The 18981-nt window shown below is 37.3% G+C and overlaps 1 protein-coding gene across 7 annotated transcripts in view; it reads left to right on the forward strand.

Annotated features, from left to right (window-relative positions):
- The window catches only part of FREM1 (FRAS1 related extracellular matrix 1), a 201237-nt gene that overhangs the window by 147877 nt on the left and 34379 nt on the right, over nt 1-18981 (forward strand). For all 7 annotated transcript variants that reach the window (XM_082401541.1, XM_082401540.1, XM_082401544.1 and 4 more), the window contains 7 exons: nt 5481-5630; nt 7323-7561; nt 8265-8312; nt 8585-8749; nt 8935-9063; nt 9501-9613; nt 17688-17773. In XM_082401541.1, coding sequence (XP_082257667.1) covers nt 5481-5630; nt 7323-7561; nt 8265-8312; nt 8585-8749; nt 8935-9063; nt 9501-9613; nt 17688-17773 — 930 coding nt within the window. The remainder of the gene's footprint in view (nt 1-5480; nt 5631-7322; nt 7562-8264; nt 8313-8584; nt 8750-8934; nt 9064-9500; nt 9614-17687; nt 17774-18981) is intronic.

Genomic DNA, 18981 nt, shown 5'->3' on the forward strand with positions numbered 1-18981 from the left:
ACTTAAACTGCAGGACAGACATACATTCAGCTAACTGTGCCTGAAGCACCAAGGCGGGAGCCATGCCCCCTTTCCCTGGTTTCTGTAGATGGGGACCAGTAGCTCTCCCTCACTGCACTGCATGATTATCTCTCTTTCCCTCTGGTATGGAATGGACCTCGATCACCTGTCCAAGGACAAAAGGAAAAGGCTTTGAGAAGCAGCCAGGGCATGTGGCTTTCTGCTCCCCTGCAGAGGGGATGTTCTGCATTCTGAGAACAGGCCATCCAGTCAAGACTTTAGCCATTGTCTGCCACCGACACATGAAGTTTTGGGCAAAGACAAAACAAAATGGCCTGAATACCATTACCACTCCAAATACCATTACCACTCCTTTTAATATTAAAAGTAGAGGAGACTTCCCTGGTGGCGCAGTGGTTAGCACTCCACGCTCCCAATGTGGGGGGCCTGGATTCGATCCCTCGTTGGGGACCTAGACCCTACATGCACGCCGCGACTAAGAGTTCACATGCCACAACTAAGGAGCCCGCATGCCGCAACTAAGGAGCCCGCCTGCCGCAACTAAGACCCAATGCAAAAAAAAAAAATTAAACGTAGAAAAGAAATGCCTTTCTGCAGTTCACCACAAGTTGTACGACGTTTAGTGACTGTATTAGTTTGCTGGGGCTACCCTAATAAAGTATCACAAACCTGGTAGCTTAAAAACAAGAATTATTTTTCTAATAGTTATGGACGCTAGAAGTTCAAGATCATGATGTGGGCAGGGTTGATTCCTTCTAAGGGCTGAGAGGGAATCTGTTCCATGCCTCTCTTCCATGCTCTGGTGCTTTGCTGGAATCTCTGGCCTTCCTTGGCTTCTGCTGCATCACCCGATCTCTGCCTTTATCTCCATAGGATGTTCTCCTTGTGTGTGTCTGTGTCCAAATTTCCCCTTTGTATACTGACACCAGTCATAATAGACTAGGGGTCCACTCTACTCTAGTATGACTCCATCTGAATTACATCTGTAATGCCCTTATTTCCAAATAAGGTCACATTCTGAGGTACTGAGAGTTAGGACTTAAAACACAGGGATTTTTGAGTGACACAACTCAACCTATAACAGAGAGCCTTACATTTGACATGCAACAATCCCGATATTGTTATTGGCCTCCTTCCTGTGATATGTAAGTTTCTGACTTGCATAATCTTGTTCCTCAGACTGACCACCCTTGATGAGAAGAGCTATTCCTGTTATGTATTTGAAGTTTACCCTCGGGTTGCTGCAGGCTCTGGTTCTGATCAACCCTAAGATGAAAGGATTTGATGCATTGGCTCTGTGCTCTTTATGTACTTCATGTTATGGCAGGTCCAGCCTTTCCTCTTTTCACGAGGCAAGAGTCCTTGTCATATATCATCTTCATTATCTGAGGTCTGTTTGTCACAAGATCAGGAGTGATTTTGGCTTTTGGTGGATTTTGAGCAGCCCACCAGGTTCTCTGTTTGGATTGATAGGAACTAGAAGATATCACACTGGAGGAGCTCCTGGAAGCTAACTCTTGCAAGTCCCACTGGGTGAGGGAATGCCCATTTGCTTTGAAGAGTTTACATGCTGCTTCCAGTAGATACTAAAGACTTCTGGGGGTCTAAATAGTCATAATTTTAGAGATTATTTAGACTTTTTTTTGGCCACGCCGTGCAGCATGTGGGATCTTAATTCCCCGACCAAGGATCGAACCTGTGCCCCCTGCAATGGAAGCACAAAGTCTTAACCACTGGACCACCAGGGAAGTCCCTATTTAGACATTTTAAGAAAATAAATAAATATAGCTTATAAATGAAAAAGAAACAACACTTGGCTGTTCATTGCTTTGGAACTTATTAGCCAGAAACTGTTTCATAAGCTGATGTTTTCCTTTAGAGAATGTTAGCATTCCCCGTGTCCACAGGTCCTGTAAATACTTATTTACTCCCATCTTGTTCATCCTTGCCTCTTTCAGATCTGGTGTCTTCATCCCCATTCCCACCCCTTTCACCCAAAGCAATCTGTTCATTTCTTTAAAAACAGCAGCTTCCATGATTGGTGAGGAAACAGAGAGTGAGAAATCAAAGACAGTGGAATATCATAGGTTTGAGAGCTCTTGGAGAGAGCTGAAGAGAAACTGAGGGACTTTTCAGTCTAGTGAGCTACACTCAAGTAAGCTTGCCTTGCAGCTTTGTACCAAACCAAAAGCTAACCCTGACTACTTTGCCTCCTGCTATTGTGACTAATCTTGAGTCAAAGTGCAAATATTCTTAAGAAAATGATTGTTTTCCTTTAAAATAAGTGTTCTTCAAAGGTTTGCTGCATTCTTAATTGAGACTTCATTGTGCCTGAGTCAAAATGTTTTCCAAAGAACAGCTCTCTCACGTGGCATTTGCTAAAAAACATTGAGAATATGTCTTTCAATAGTGAAATCTGTTTTGCAGGAAAATATCCAGGAATTAACTCACTCTGTAAAGTGGGCTATGTCTGCATAACCTGACACCTCTCTCTCCTCTTCAGCACCTTTTGTTTCATGGGAACAGGGGGCCAGTTCATGCCTTCTGAAATTGTTTATAATCACTGTGATTTCACAAATACTTTGCACCTTGAAGGTTGGAGAGGAAGGAAAAAGAAAAACTAAGAAAGTTCTGATTTCTAATCTCATTAACCTAAAAAAGGAGGTCCTATGTGCATACCTGGTAGACATATAAACAAAGTTGAAATGCAGGCAAACAAATCAAAAGTACTTAAATGAAACTTGGAATAGATCTTCTCTAACCATCTGTTTCTACTCCATAAGGTTTTACAGAAACTTTAAGGTTTTTTTGGGGGGGGGTGTGGGGCAGTGGGGGGAAGGGGTACTATAATTTATCAAACAGTTCTTAAAATAAGAAGGCAAATGGTTGGGGCTTGGGAAAAAATTTTTTTTGTATTGGATTTTTATTTGAATAACACTTAACTTTATGGGCTTCGAGAGTCAAAACAGCTCTCTGAATATTAAAACCTTAGTGGTATTCATATGCCTTCTTCATTGTCAAGTCTCTTTTCTCTTCATGCCAATTTATTACAACAGCTGCCTACGTGGATTCCCAACTTCTAGCCTCTCTGCTTGTCTGCCTGGGCCCCTAAATCTTCCCACATAACACTTTCAGGTTCATGTTTTTAAGACATCCATTTTCAAGAGCCTTCCCTGTTGCCTGTAGTTTAAAGTCTGAGTCTGACCACCTAGTGTCCAGGGCTCTCTGCAGTCTGGCTACAAAATGCCAGCGCTACCTACCACCTCTCTTCCCTGGCATGACCTCTCTACTCCAGCCAGGTAATCTGCTCAGCCCTCCTGATCAAGGTCCCTGCTTTGCTATCTAACTGACTTTGCGTCTGTTGTTTTCCCATTTCCTCCCAGGTCCTTCCAACTCTGGAGCCCACATACATGTAGTATTTACCATCTATTCTGTATCTTTTGGCAGCTAATTATACACAACCTGGAATAATTGACTTTTCTGGTATTTACATCTTGTCTCTTCAAGAAGGTTTTAAATTCCTTTATGTCAGGGCTTCCTTATGTGACACCTCTAGTATTCACCCTAGCATCCACCAAAGGCAAGCACATAATCAATACAAAATACATATTCTGATGGACTGATTCATCCAGCCATGAGGTGGGAGTTACGTAGTTTATATTAAATGCTTCAAATTTTGTCTTTGTAAAGACTATGAAAGTAATTGATTTAAGAACTCAGTGGAGGGACTTCCCTGGTGGCGCAGTGGTTAAGAATCTGCCTGCCAATGCAGGGGACACGGGTTCAATCCCTGGTCTGGGAAGATCCCACATGCCGCGGAGCAACTAAGCCCGTGCGCCACAACTACTGAGCCTGCGCTGTAGAGCCTGTGAGCCACAACTACTGAAGCCCAAGTGCCTAGAGCCTGTGCTCCACAACAAGAGAAGCCACCGCAATGAGAAGCCTACGCACCGCAACGAAGAGCAGCCCCTGCTCACGGCAACCAGAGAAAGCCCTCGCGCAGCAACAAAGACCCAATGCAGCCAAAAAAAAAAAAAAATCAATGAAGGACTAATACATGTTACAACATGGATGAGACTTGAAAACATTAAAAAAAAAAAGTTCAAAAAAAAAAAAACTCAGTGGATACTGAAAGCTTAACAAATTACCTGTCAGCCTACTTTTTTTTAATAAAATTATTTCAAAGACTCTTAATTTTTCTCTCTAAGTGCAGGCAAGAGTAGGATAAGTGAATGGTTTCCTCTTTCCATTGGATTCTGTTGGGGATTGATGAGACTTTGATTCCATGATGAACTCTATAAGCAACATACCTTCAAGAAGGAGGCCATCATCCAGCTAGCACAACTGAGAGGCATAAATCTGTAGAAAACAACCTGCAAGGAGAAAGGAATCCGATTTTCAGATGAGAAGACTAGAAAAAAATGTTTAACTGCTTATATAGATGGGTTTATGGGAATAAAAGCACTCAAATAGCCTATGAGTAAATGACACAGAATAAAGTTTCAAAACTTAGTCCTCAAAGGTTAAACCGTATGTTTATCTTTTTCCCCTTAAAACTGAGCCATCTTTCTTCACTAAACAGTACTTTCTTTCCTTCCTGCCAACTCTTTTTCTTCTAAATAAACCCATGGGGGATGTCCTGCTATCCACGTCATGGAAACTGGTCAAGATTCGACAATCTCAGAAATTTCTTCCAACTTTAATATTTTGTGTTTCTGGGGTTGCTTTGCGTCCCATCTTAGTGGTGACAGGATAGCTGGGGATATGTTTGTAACATCAAAACTGTTTTGCATTAAGTTCGCAAAGTTACTGTGAACCAAGCTTGATTGTAACTCCATGACCAGAGGCAGACAGAAAGAGAAAAAAAAATTGCCTCCGTCTATTTCAAGAACCCCCCAGCCTATAAATTCTCTGTAGGAGGATATCAAACTCCTGAGTATTACATCATCAGAAAAAGCGTTTGTGGGCTAGAAGGATCTCAGGAAGTAGGGCAGCCGATGGAAGCAGCTGTCATTAGAAATCAATCATTTCTGTGAATAGCATGAAGTACCATCCAATAATCACTTCTGACTGTCTGCATCAACATCTTAAGGTTTTTCAAACTATTAAGATTTAAAGACTGCAGTACTTGTTTATTCTTAAGGAGAGAAGGGGCAGGTCAGGAAAAAATTGTCTTAGATCTCAACTGCTCACCATTTTTTGTTCATCCCTTGCCTAATGCAGCTTGCTTTTTTTTGTTACAGTGTTTGCATTTAAAGGGAATCATCATTGTCCAGGAACAAATGTGGTCTTTTAATATTATTTAGGAGAACAGCACGACTTCAGCGAGTTGGTAGCAGTGCAATAGCTCAATCAGGCTACTGCAGTCTAGCTGTAGACATGTTAATTAATATATTTCTCTGACACCTAGGTGATTGAAATAGCAATTAAAGAGTAATTAAAATGTTTACTTCTTGTAGGAATGTCAACTAAGATGTGGAATATAGCAATTACCTGTGACGGATTAGAGGAAGTTGATGAGGTCTTTGAAGTAATTCTGAACTCCCCCGTGAATGCGGTTCTTGGCACAAAGACAAAAACTGCAGTGAAAATTTTGGACTCAAAAGGAGGTATTCTTTTGATCCTCATCTTGAAATCAGGAGCAGTCCTGGCACTGTAGCTGCTTGCTTTCAACAGCCAGTGTGCTTGATAACACCTTCAAATCAAAATGCTTAATTCCTTGTCAAGAAAGCAACCTCAGTCGTGATGTAGGCCCTTTATTCTGGTTTCTGCTTCATGTGGTTTTTCCTCCTGCTAAGAACGACCGTTTGAGAAAAGCAACAAGTCAGGGCTTCGTTGTTATTTTCCTCACCCGTTTGTTGTTCTCGCCAAGGGGGAAACAATGTTGGTGAGAATCTATGGACAATTATTTTCCCCCAGAGTTTATAGGGCTGTAATTATCTTCCTCTGTTAAAGAGAGCTCTTGATGCCTAAAATCTGAGTCCCCACTGTAGTGTGACCCCGAAAATCCTGAGAGGAAGGAATTGGAGAAAAATAGATGTGAAAGAGGCAGCTGGCTTGGGGATTCAGGAGCAGCTGGAGAATATTAATTAATAACCTTGGATTGCAGAGCCAAATAGGTCCTGGATAGTATATGCTAAAGAACAACGTGTGAACTAAATAAAATAAAGAGCAGCCCAAAGTTTCAGTGCTCTGACATGTTTCCTGCCAAATACCTCCTACTTATTTGTCTATTTAGCAGTTGACAAGTGTCCAGTTACTATGCTTGGTCTCACCCTCCTATTTTTACACCTGTCATGCCCTACAGGCTGTATGTTTTTCTTACCTGAAATTTATTATCTCCTCTTTCTCATCCTATAATAAAAATAGACACTATCCTCTTTCCTTTCCCATAGCATCTCTCCCACACCACCTTACCTCACCAAATTCATTTCTTTTTCAGTAGAATTTTCTGGTCGCATTAAGTACATAAATACATAAAATACACACTTTGCGCATGAAGTGTAAAGTATCCAGACGAGGCTGCTAGGTTTAGAATTTTTTCATACTAATTGGCAATATTTCTTTTTTTTTTTTTTTCAGAAAACAGAAATATTTAATCCTTTTTCCACAAATTAGAAGTTGCTTTATCCTCAGAGCGTAGTTTTCAGCGTGTGTGTTTGTACTTAAGATTTGTTTCACAGACTGTTCATTAAACTGCTATTGCAAAGCAGGAGGTGGGAGGGACGATCTCAGGGGGAAAAGACGCTGGAAGAGCCACACTTCGGAATCATTTGGCAGTATTTCTAATCAGAGGAGCTCCATTAAGATTTACTGGATCTTTGTTCTGTAACAGTTAAACACTCATTTTTATAACTGTTACTTGATTTCACTGACATCTTCAAACAATTCCAGTTTCTACCTCTAGGAGATTGGGGAAAGGATGAACACCTGAAAGTGTTTGTGGAATGATACTTGATCAGGGAGTAAACCCGATACTATGGAGGAGTTCTATAATATGAAGGGAGGCTATTGCCCAAATAGAGGAGATGATTATAAAAACACGACAGTGATTTTCATCTGTGGTTCGTGAAATCAATTTCATGACTTACAGTCACCCTGTAGATGTGCAGAAGGGCACAGCTTTTCTGCATGGACACTGATGAAGAGTAAAGGGGTTTCTGGCAAATGGCAGAAAGGCAACATCTGGTGGGAAAGTCATCCGTCTGAGTTTAATGACAAGCTGCTCCAGGGACTTTCTCCATGTGATCACTTATCTGTCTGTGTAAAGTGAACTGACCTGCCATTTTGTGTGCCTCCAGGACAGTGCCATCCTTCATATGCCTTCGATGCAAACATGCCCAACGCATGGGAGAAGGGCATTTGGAGGCTGCTCTCCCCAGGGACTTCCTCACACACCACTCCTGGTTCCTTTCATCCGGAAAGAAGACCCCTTGAATCTTCCAAGCAGCTAGCAGTTGCCAGGGGAGACACCCTGCGGGACTTTGATTCTGAAGATTTTTCTCAAACGAAGCTTAGGACCCAAGGGAATGGCAAAAGAGTAAGGATGGGGGCCTCTTTGGTTTTGATGTGTGGAGTGCATACTGAAAGGATCAAAAGATCTTAATAAGTATTCTGAAACGCTGTGGAAGCTGTTCTGGTTCTCACAGTGACTGAGGGCCATGGTGATTTTCACGGTTCCTTATACCATCATGAAGTGCCTTTTGTATACAAATATCATAATGCTGCCCTACTTCATTTATTGTACTGACTGAGGTGATAGATATTCTGACTCATCCATATGATTTCTGCTTTGGTTCCTTTTGTGATCAAGACGGATAGGGAATGACCAGTGATGCTGAAATAGAATGAGATTAAATGATCTACTTGGGTGTGGAAACAATGGCTTTGACCTTATCAGCATAGTATTCTAACCAGGCACACACTCATGGGCGTGTGTGTGTGTGTGTGTGTGTGTGTGTGTGTGTTTTCTTGGACCTCTGTGTACTATAGATGTATCAAGAAAATAAGGATGTTTTTTCTCTCTAACTGGGACTAAGAATAGATGAGTCAACATTGATAAAGTGCCATTAGGTCTAGTGATTTTATAAAAATTCCAATGATTTAGGCATGGAAAATCTTAAGAAAAACATATGTTTTAAAAATTTTCAGTCATTAAAAATATCTTATTGGAAGGGTTTTACCCTACTGCTAATTATTATTCAAGTCAATTTTTTTCATATTTTGTTCTCTCTTGATTTCAGGTCCATCCATCCTCTGTTTATAGAAATGGAACAGACATCATCTACAATGTAAGCATAGTCTGAGAGAATTGCTGTATTTCTTGTATTTATGGATACAAAATATTTAGTGAAACTACCTTTCATAACTGTTATATTTATGTATTTCTCTTAAAAACATGTTTTGAAATTTGTTTTAGAGGCTTGGGTGGTCAGAAAAAAAATACACCTTTTATCTTTTTGTTTTGATCCAATTTTTGGATTGCTCATTTTTGCAACAAATGTTTTTGTTTGCTCTCTTGGTGTTTATTTTTTCTTTATTGTTGTTTGTTGATTTCCTCAAGTATCATGGAATGATTTCCCTGAAACTGGAGGAGGACAGTTCCTCAACTCACAAAAGGAAGGCCAAAGTATCCATTGTTAGTCAGCCGCAAAAGACAATCAAAGTGGCAGAACTGCCTCAAGCAGATAAGGAGGAATCCACAACCGGCTCACACTTCCCCCAACAGGTATGAAAATCTCTTCACTTCCTATTCACTTTACAACAAGCTGTGCTCTGGGTCATAAAACAGCCTTCAAGCTTGGGGATAGTTGACTCAACACAAATGCTACTCAACAAATGATGACCTAAAAGAGGTACAAGTGTGATCAACTTACATCAAGTCAAGTCTTAAATCACCTTTCTTTGCCATAGGACCGGTTGCCCTCATTTCCAAAGAACTGCACACTGGAATTAAAGGGACTCTTCCACTTTGAAGAAAGCCTCCAAAAGCTGTATAAGTGCAATGGAATTGCCTGGAAATCTTGGAGCCCTCACACCAAGGTGGGACACAGGCCGAGCAGCCAAGTACCTTTACTTGCAGCATGTCCCATGATAAGCTGAGAAAGAGGGAGTGCCTTGTCCACTCCTGCTACCTCGACCTGCTCTGTTACACTTTGAAGGTGAAGAGGAAAAGATGGCCAGTTGGTGTTTTAAAAATCACAAAACACATTAGTTAAGCAATACAATTTGAAAAGATGTTTACTTATTTTATTCAATTATCATAATGTCAAAGTGTAAAATTAAAACACTTGTGACTTTACCAGTGTGTTCCACAAAAAGCCATTGCATTTCTCAAAGTGGAGAATTGGGATTAGGGCTGACCTCCTTTCTGGTGACAAAATTACTCACATTAGGGGACTCATAGGACTCTCTATGCTGAGAACAGACTCTAGATTGTAAAGACCATTATAATGTGAACATGGACAACTGTTTTTCAGGTGGAAGATAAATCATGCCCAGCTGGGTGGCACCATCACTTGGGCTACTGCCACTCCTTGATCACAGAGCAGAAGGGCACCTGGATCATAGCCGCCCAAGCTTGCAGGGAACAGTAAGAAACCCTGTTTCACATTTGATTGATGTTTCTTTGCTGATGTTTCTCTGTTTTCTCATGGAACTGTAATGTTGCTTCATTCATTCAAGTGTTGAGTGTCTGATATCTACCTGGCTTTGTTTTAGGAGCTTGGAGGGAGTTCTGTAGTTCAGAATGGATTTGGGCTGACCTTAATAATGTATTTTGACTTAGCTCTTTTATGATAAAACTGTGCCATTGCCACAGTTCTATTTTTTTTTAACATCTTTATCAGAGTATAATTGCTTTACAATGTTGTGTTAGTTTCTGCTGTATAACAAAATGAATCAGCTGTACGTATACATATATCCCCATATCACAGTTCTATTTTTTAGCCTCTCTATCTTAAACTTTTGGAGAAAGTCAGAAGGAGATTCTCTGAGTCAGCAGTGTTGCAGATTCTATATTTATTAAGTAGTAATTCCTGCCCACTGATTTGAAAATATATAGCTATGAAAAGTCTTACAGCATCAGGCCTATAACAATGTAAGAGGCATTGATGATTATGAAACCAGACGAGTTGGACAAAGGGTGATTGGATAACAGAACACTCAATGAAAGGTGACTCGTGGTCAGATAATGACAACAAAATTTATCTAGCTGAGGCGGACTTTAAAAATGCATATGTAACTATCCCTGACCCTCCTTTTTGCCTCCCTGGACATTATCCAAAGCAATGCAATTAGACTAATATGTTCCATGGCTAGAAATTGAGACTAGATAAATCGCTGGTGGATATCAGTCAGATTTTGCACTTCATCAAATTTTAAAAGTTATGTTCATCTAAAGACACTATTAAGAAAATGAAAGGGCAGACCACATTTGGGAAAAGCTCATCTCAAATCATGTATCTGATAAAGGTCTCAAATCCAGAAAATATAAACATCTCCTACAAATCAATGACAAAAAGACAACCAGATTTTTAAAAAATAGCATATACACTACCAAATGTAAAACTGATAGCTAGTGGGAAGCAGCCGCATAGCACAGGGAGATCAGCTCGGTGCTTTGTGACCACCTAGAGGGGTGGGATAGGGAGGGTGGGAGGGAGGGAGACCCAAGAGGGAAGATATATAGGAACATATGTATATGTATAACTGATTCACTTTGTTATAAAGCAGAAACTAACACACCATGGTAAGGCAATTATACTCCAATAAAGATGTTAAAAAAAAAAAGCAATTGACTTAGAGATTTCATAAGTAAAGAGAGACAGTTGGTCAATAAGGACATGAAAAGGTGCCCACCACCATTAGATGTCAGAGAAATGCAAATTAAAACCACAATAAAATACCACTTCACACCCACTAGAATAGTTAAAATCACAAAGACTATGTTGTAGAGCAAATGGAATTCTCATTTATTGTTGGTGGAATTGTAAAATGGTACAACCTCTTTGTAGAACTGTCTTGCAGTTTCTTACAAAGTTACATGCATCTGCTCTGTGACCTAGCAATTCTACTCCTAGGTATTTACCCAAGAGGAATAATAATATATGTTTAAAAAAAAGCACTTACAAGAATTTCATTAGTAACCTTTTTAATAACAGTAGTTTGGGTCATTTGTCTTCTTGTTATTGATTTATAGGAATTCTGTGTATTTTCTCCATCAAAAAGCAAATGGACAAATTTTCTTTTTTTGATAAATTTTTTTCTTTAGAATATAGAAATATTATTTTAAAAATTTATTTATTTTTTATGGAAGTATAGTTGATTTACAATGTTTCAGGTGTACAGCAAGTTACATATATATATATGTATATATATTTATATTCTTTTTTTCAGATTCTTGTCCATTATAGGTTATTACAAAATATTGAATATAGTTCCGTATGCTATACAGTAGGTTCTTATTGTTTATCAATTTTATATATAGTAGTGTGTAGCTGTTAATCCCAAATTCCTGATTTATCCCTCCCCCCCTCTTTTCCCCTTTGGTAACCATGAGTTTGTTTTCTATGTCTGTGAGTCTATTTCTGTTTTGTAAATAAGTTCATTTGTATCATTTTTTTTCAGATTCTGTATATAAGTGATATCATATGATATTTGTCTTTCTCTGTCTTACTTCACTTAGTATGATAATCTCTAGTTGCATCCATGTGGCTACAAATGGCACTATTTCATTCCTTTTTATGGCTGAGTAATATTCCATTATATATATATATATATATATATATATATATATATATATATATATATATATATACCATTTTTTCTTTATCCATTCATCTGTTGATGCACATTTAGACATGCTTCCATGTCTTTGCTATTATAAATAGTGCTGCTATGAACACTGTGGTGCATGAATCTTTTCACATTAGAGTTTTCATCTTTTCCAGATATATGCCCAGGAGTGGGATTGCTGGGTTATATGGTAACTCTATTTTTAGTTTTTTAAGGAACCTCCATACTGTTCTCCATAGTGGCTGCACCAATTTACATTTCCACTAACAGTATAAGAGGGTTCCTTTTTTCCCCACCCTCTCCAGCATTTATTATTTGTGAGCTTTTTGGTGATGGTCATTCTAACCAGTGCGAGGTGATACCTTATTGTAGTTTTGATTTGCATTTCTCTAATAATTAGCAATCTTGAGCATCTTTTCATGTCCCTGTTGGCCATCTGTATGTCTTCTTTGGAGAAATGTCTATTTAGGTTTCTGCCCATTTTTCAATTGGGTTGTTTGGCTTTTTTTGATACTGAGCTGTATAAGCTCTTTGTATATTTTGGAAATTAATCCCTGTCAGTAGCATCATTTGCAAATATTTTCTCCCATTCTGTAGGTTGTTTTTTCATTTTGTTTATGGTTTCCTTTGCCATGCAAAAGCTTTTAAGTTTAATTAGGTCCCATTTGTTTATTTTTGCTTTTGTTTCCATTATTCTAGGAGACAGATCCAAAAAACTATTGCTGCGATTTATGTGAAAGAGTGTTCTGCCTATGTTTTTCTCTAGGAGTTTTATAGTATCTGGTCTTACATTTAGATATTTAATCCATTTTGAGTTTATTTTTGTATATGGTGTTAAAGGATGTTCTAATTTCATTCTTTTACAGGTAGCTATCTGATTTTCCCAGCACCACTTATTGAAGAGACTGTCTTTTCTCCACTGTATATTTTTGTCTCATTTGTCGTAGATTAACTGACCATAAGTGCGTGGGTTTATTTCTGTGCTTTCTATCCTGTTGCATTGATCTATGTGTCTGTTTTTGTGCCAGTACCATAGTCTTTTGATTACTATAGCTTTGCAATATAGTCTGAAGTTAGGGAGCGTGATTCCTCGAGCTCCATTCTTCTTTCTCAAGATTGTTTTGGCTATTCAGAGTGTTTTTTGTTTCCATACAAATTAATTTTGTTTTTGTTTTTGTTCCAGTTCTGTGAAAGATACCATTGGTAATTTGATAGGAATTGTATTGAATCTGTAGATTGTCTGGGTAGTATGGTCATTTTAACAATATTGATTCTTCCAATCCAAGAACACAGTATAAGTTTCCATCTGTTTGTCATCTTCAGTTTCTTTCATCACCATCTTATAGTTCTCTAAGTACAGGTCTTTTGCCTCATTAGGTATTCCTAGGTATTTTATTCTTTTTGATGCAATAATAAATGGGATTATTGCCTTAGTTTCTCTTTCTGATATTTTGTTGTTAGTGTATAGAAATACAACAGATTTGGGTAATTAGATGGATCAATAAAATAAAAAAGATATTGGGCGACTAATACAGGGTTGTCAAAATGAAGACATCCACATTATTCCTTAAATTGCCATTATTTCATAAGAAATGTTTTTTGACACCAAAAACCTAGAAGATCATAATCTCAGAATAATGGCATTAAGAAATACATAAATAGGTATTTTGTTCTGCAATAAACTATTATAAAATCCAGTATAATAGTGATGGAAATTTTCTATCTCCCTTATTAATTCAAGAGGATTAATGATCCTATATAGCAGATCAAACATTATGTTATAAGCAGTTTCAGAACTAATTTTTTCATATCATTGTGAAGTTAATTTTATAAATCTCTGGTTTCAGGGAATTGTTTTAACTGTAGTACTGAGACCTTTTTTTAGATGTAAAACTGAGAAAGCTTTCAGAGCAAGAGAAAGTTTTCAGGGGGCAACTGGAGATTTTCCATCATATTTTAGAGAGTGACATTATGTATCTATCAGTAATATAAACTATTTTGAATTACATGTTATGTATTTACCATATTGGTCCAGAAATTAAAGCATTTATCAAATACCATTTCTGACGGTATTCCAGGGTGTGTAAGAGGTAAAATATATTTGGTGTGAGATTTTAAAAATATCATAAAAACCTTCTAATTTTCAAATTTTAAGTGAAAAATGAGTATGAATATTTGACCTGATGGCTTTTGTATGATACTTCAATATGCATTTTATTTCAAAAGGACAACAAGAACGATTATCCCAAGAACAGTGAATACAAGTTACAGGCATTCCAGCAAATGCCTAGGAGCAGATTAAAAGCAAAGTAAAACAAAAATAAAAGATCTGCACATTCTTTTGGATCAGTCATTTTAAGAGGAACATTTTTGGATGACAAGGCCACCTCCTCAGTATAATTTTTCTGTGAACACCAAGACCTACCTTTCATTCAACATGTTTTCATCCATTCTATGGGCCTCTCTGCTTCCCTTCGCCCATTACTTTTCAGGTTCATTTAGTTCTCCAACCTCTTTCCCTTGAAAAATAAATATTCCTCTGGGAATTATCGATTCCTTCTGTGATATAAAATTAATAGTTTCAACATTTTATAACCTGGCTATTTACCTTCTCATGAATATTTTTAGGAGATGGTTTTAGATTCTATAATCGGAATTAATATGCATCTAGAGTGTCTTTGTTTGGTCTCAGGGACCATTTTTCAATTCTAGGTTATGTTTCCTCAGGCTCCCTTGCTACCTGATGGTCCTTTACATAGGGTCATTTACAGCACCTGTGTTTCAAGAAGAACAGCAAATTTTACTCTATCCTTTGTCCTTAATCAGATTGCTAACTGAACCCAATCTTTATCTCCAGTCTCCTTTCCTCCCCATTGGTGTTTTAGTATTTTTCTAGCCCAGAGGAGCCAGACTCCTGGATTAGGTATTTCTTGAATTTACATACTGTAATCTCATCTGCTCATTTCCTTAGGCAGTCATTGTACATTTGGTAATTCTATTATTATAGATCATTATCTATGAAACCATTTTGCTTTCCCACAGGAGTGTCTGGAACCCCTGCTGACCTATCCTTAAAGATTTAGTCTAAAATACATCTATATTTAATCAAAAAGTTTCAAAGAAGTAGATGTTTATTTCTGTAACTAAAAAAATTAAGGTTTCTGTTTTTAATACTACACTTTGAATGCCTTCAAATTTCAGAGCTGTCAAAAGATTTTTATTTGTGTGTGTCTCTATATCTTATTTTTATATCTCTATAATATATACATATCTATATAGTTAATAGTCTCTATTTTATTTGTATATAGGTATAAAAGAAAATGAGTGGAATTTTTATAAAATAATCAACATACAAATGCCTAAATATTTTTTTGTAAATAACTATGGTCTAACATTTTACCTATCCTAAACACAGCTGTTTTCCCCTCTTGCTCTTTTGGGACTTTTTGCTTCTCATAGCATCAAAAAGGAAATCAAACTTGTACTTGACCAGCTAAAATGGATTTTACAAAGTATCTTTTAAAGATAGTTTCAAGGATCTTAAAGCAGGAGGAGATGTTAAATATCCTTGAATAAAACCTGCTCCTTCCTGATAAAGACATTGAGGCAGAAGTTACATCCATAAGGAAATTGGGGACAGAGCAGGAAGTAGAACCCAGGTGTCCCATGCTCTGTCTAATACACCACATTGACTGAAGCAGCCCCTCAAGCCCTCCCTCAGTCTATATTTTATACACATTTCATATTCCATGTTCTAAACCCACGGCACATCAGAATTACCATGTTGGATGTGAGAGAGAGGGGAGAAAAATTGGCTATCATATCTGCTGTAACTGTCAGACAGGAGCTGACAGTAAGTAGTAAAGTCAGAACCAAGTCACACAACCCGAATCCGGCAGCCCGAGGACATTCAGAGAAGTGGGAAAGAGCCTACATATCTCAGAAGGCCCAGAAGTCACCACTGCATCATACAAAACTAAACTACTGTATTAGTAGGAAAAAAATCATTAAGAGACAGGTTAGATTTTGTTCACTGTACGTGATCTGGAAAAGCAGAGAAATGAATCTAAAGTTTGGAAAGATATAGGCAAAATGAAAAAAAATTCAACAGTCTAAACTTGTGACAAGTATGTATTACTAATTATGTTTCCTGCTTTTTAAAATATCAGTAGATATTAACCAGGCAAGAAGATCAAGGTGATTTTGTTTGTTTCTTTTTTTTTTTTTTTTTTTTGCGACTTTCTGTATTAGAAAAAGAAGAAAAGAAAAAAAAATTATTTATTGGCTTTTTACTTAAAGCATTTTAAAGAGCTTTTAATGAACACTGTTGGGGAATTAGATAGAATCAAATATTGCTTATAGGAATAATTCAGCTAGCTGCGAAAATAATTCATAAGGAATTCTTATGCCTGTTGAGTGTCTGTCATCAAAAAGACAAGAGATAACAAATGCTGACAAGGATGTGGAGAAAAGGAAACCCTTGTAAACTGTTGGTAGGATTGTAAAATGGTGCAGCCACTATGGAAAACAGTATTGAGGCCCCTCAAAAGTTAAAAATTGAACTACCATATGACCCAGCCATTCCTCTTCTGGGAATATGTCTGAAGGGAATGAAAATACTATGTCGAAGATGTATCTGCACCCCCATGTTTATAACAGCAGTTTTTACAATAGCCAAGACATGGAAATGACCCAGGTGCCCATCAACAGATGAACAGATAAAGAAGTTGTGGTACACACGCGCGTGCACACACACACACACACACACACACAGGAATATTATTCAGCCATAAAAATAAGGAAATCCTGCCAATTGGGACAACACAAGTGGACCTTGAGGGCATTATGCTAAGTGAAATAAGTCAGACAGAGAAAGACAAATACTATATGATCTCACTTATATGTGGAATCTAAAAACAAAAAGTCATAGAAAAAGAGATCAGATTTGTGGTTACCAGAGGTGAGGGATGTGGGGTGGGAGAGTTAGATGAAGGTAATCAAAAGACATAAACTTCCAGTTATAAATAAATACAGGGGATGTAATGTATAACATGATGACTATTGTTAACACTGCTGTGTGGTAGATTTGAAAGTTGTTTAGGGAGTAAATTCCAAGAGTCCTCATCACAAGGAGAAAAACATTTTTTTTCTTTTCTTTTTTTTTTTTGTAACTGTATGAAATGATGGGTGTTAACTAAACGTATCGTGGTAATCAAAGTTCACTATATATGTAAGTCAAGTCATTACGCTGTATACCTTAAACTTATTAAAAATAGAATTATATTTTGGGGAAAATGTTTTTATATATTTGTAAGAACAGGTGCTTTAACTTCTGCACAACATACGAAGGTTCGACAGTGAGGTTGAGCCTGTTTCTCTGGGTGGGATGAAAGAGTCACAAATATTGGGGTATTTGACTAAACACGCAAAGCTCAAAATGTCGGCTTCAAGTAATTTTATCCGAATAGTTTGGGTTACCTTACTGGTCAAATTAACTGGGAAATTGCCAAATTTATGCCATTTAGAGATAAACTTCCCATGAGAGGAGTCATTTTTGGGCATTAAGTAATTAATCTATATAAGTAAGCAGTTGCTGATTTTCTCAAAAGATGTTTAAAACCCATTGAATTTGTGCTTTAAAGCCCAGATATTATAATACAATATTACTTTCTTTGTTGTCACCTATCCCACCCTGCAGATACTCATTAATATAAAAAAATAGAGTATTAAAATCTTGGCAAGTTCTTTCTACATATATATAGCTTTTTTTCTATTGTAAACTATCTTTGGTTTCCATTGTGCATTTCACATCAGCAGAAATGTTGAACTCCTTGTCACTGACACTCTCATTTTCGTGTGTTTGCACCTAGTCACCTGGGCAGCCTTGTAACTGTCCTCTCCAGGCAGCATATGCAATGGCTTTGGGACATCAGTGGAAGAAAGCCCTTTTGGATAGGCAAGTATCCGCGCTGCCCTGAGGGGGAAGGCAAGAACGCGAAGAGAACGTCTCCCTTCCATAGGCCAAATAATTGTGGTTTACAATAATAAGCAATGGTTAGACAGTTAGACAGTCTGTCTTTTAAAACTCATCTTAATTACATAATACTTCCATTTATAGGCATCTGTCTCCAAGAAATAATGTGGAATGTGATTCAATTTATAAGTAAGAGAATTTTTTAAATGTTATTTCTAAAAGTAAAAAATTAGAAACAGTTGTAAATAGGGGATGGTGAAATAAATTATAGTATAGCCATATGAAAGAATATTTAATAGTTAATGCTTTTGTAAGGCATCAAATATTAAAGACATGACAAAATGCCTTATGTTTATGAATTCATTCAATGTTGGATGCATATTGTATATAAAATATGTAATGCACTGCACTTGTGGCAAGGTGCTAAGTGAAAAAGCACTGTCTACAGCCATATGAAGCTTGAAATAATTTAGAATAAAAAAGAAGTGTATATATGTGTGATATACATACATATATACTTATATGTATAGACATAAAAAGAAATAAGCCAAAAAGTTAGAAATTTTTTTTGTATCTCCAGTTAAGAATTATAGATGATCTTAATTTTATCCTTTGTTTTCTGAAGTTTTAATATTTTCTACAATTTTAACAGTAATACAAATCTTTTCAAACCAGTTTAGAAATAGAATTCTCAGGGTGCACTAAAGTCACTATTCTCACCATCTCTCCTTAAAGGTATTGTATTTCAGGGAATTATAATAAATGCACTCTTGGCTTCTCAAAATCTCTGTAATACTCAGTGAGTGTCTAATTCTGAAATCATCTGAGAGTATTAAATTAAGGCTAGAAGATAAATTTTCTCTATGTCCACAATGACTGATGTCAAAGCTCTATCCCCAAAAAGTTCTTGGGCATAGCATCACCTGATCAATATTTCAAAGAAACAGTCCAGAGGAGACAGTCATTCCCAACCAAAAATACTTCATTTTATTCTACCCCAAAATATAGAATGAGAACCAGTGGGGAGAGGGTTACATGCTATGTAACAAAGACTGTTTTCATGGTCAAATTTGGTTTGGGAGCTGCCAGGCCATCCTATTGCAGAGGATTCTTTTCTCATTCTATTATTTTTATTTCTATTCTGAAAGACAGGAGGAGGAATGCTTCTTTAAGAAAAATTACAAGAGTTT

Source organism: Balaenoptera borealis (genome assembly GCF_965194805.1).
Source record: "Balaenoptera borealis genome assembly, chromosome: 8".
Lineage (NCBI taxonomy): Eukaryota > Metazoa > Chordata > Mammalia > Artiodactyla > Balaenopteridae > Balaenoptera > Balaenoptera borealis.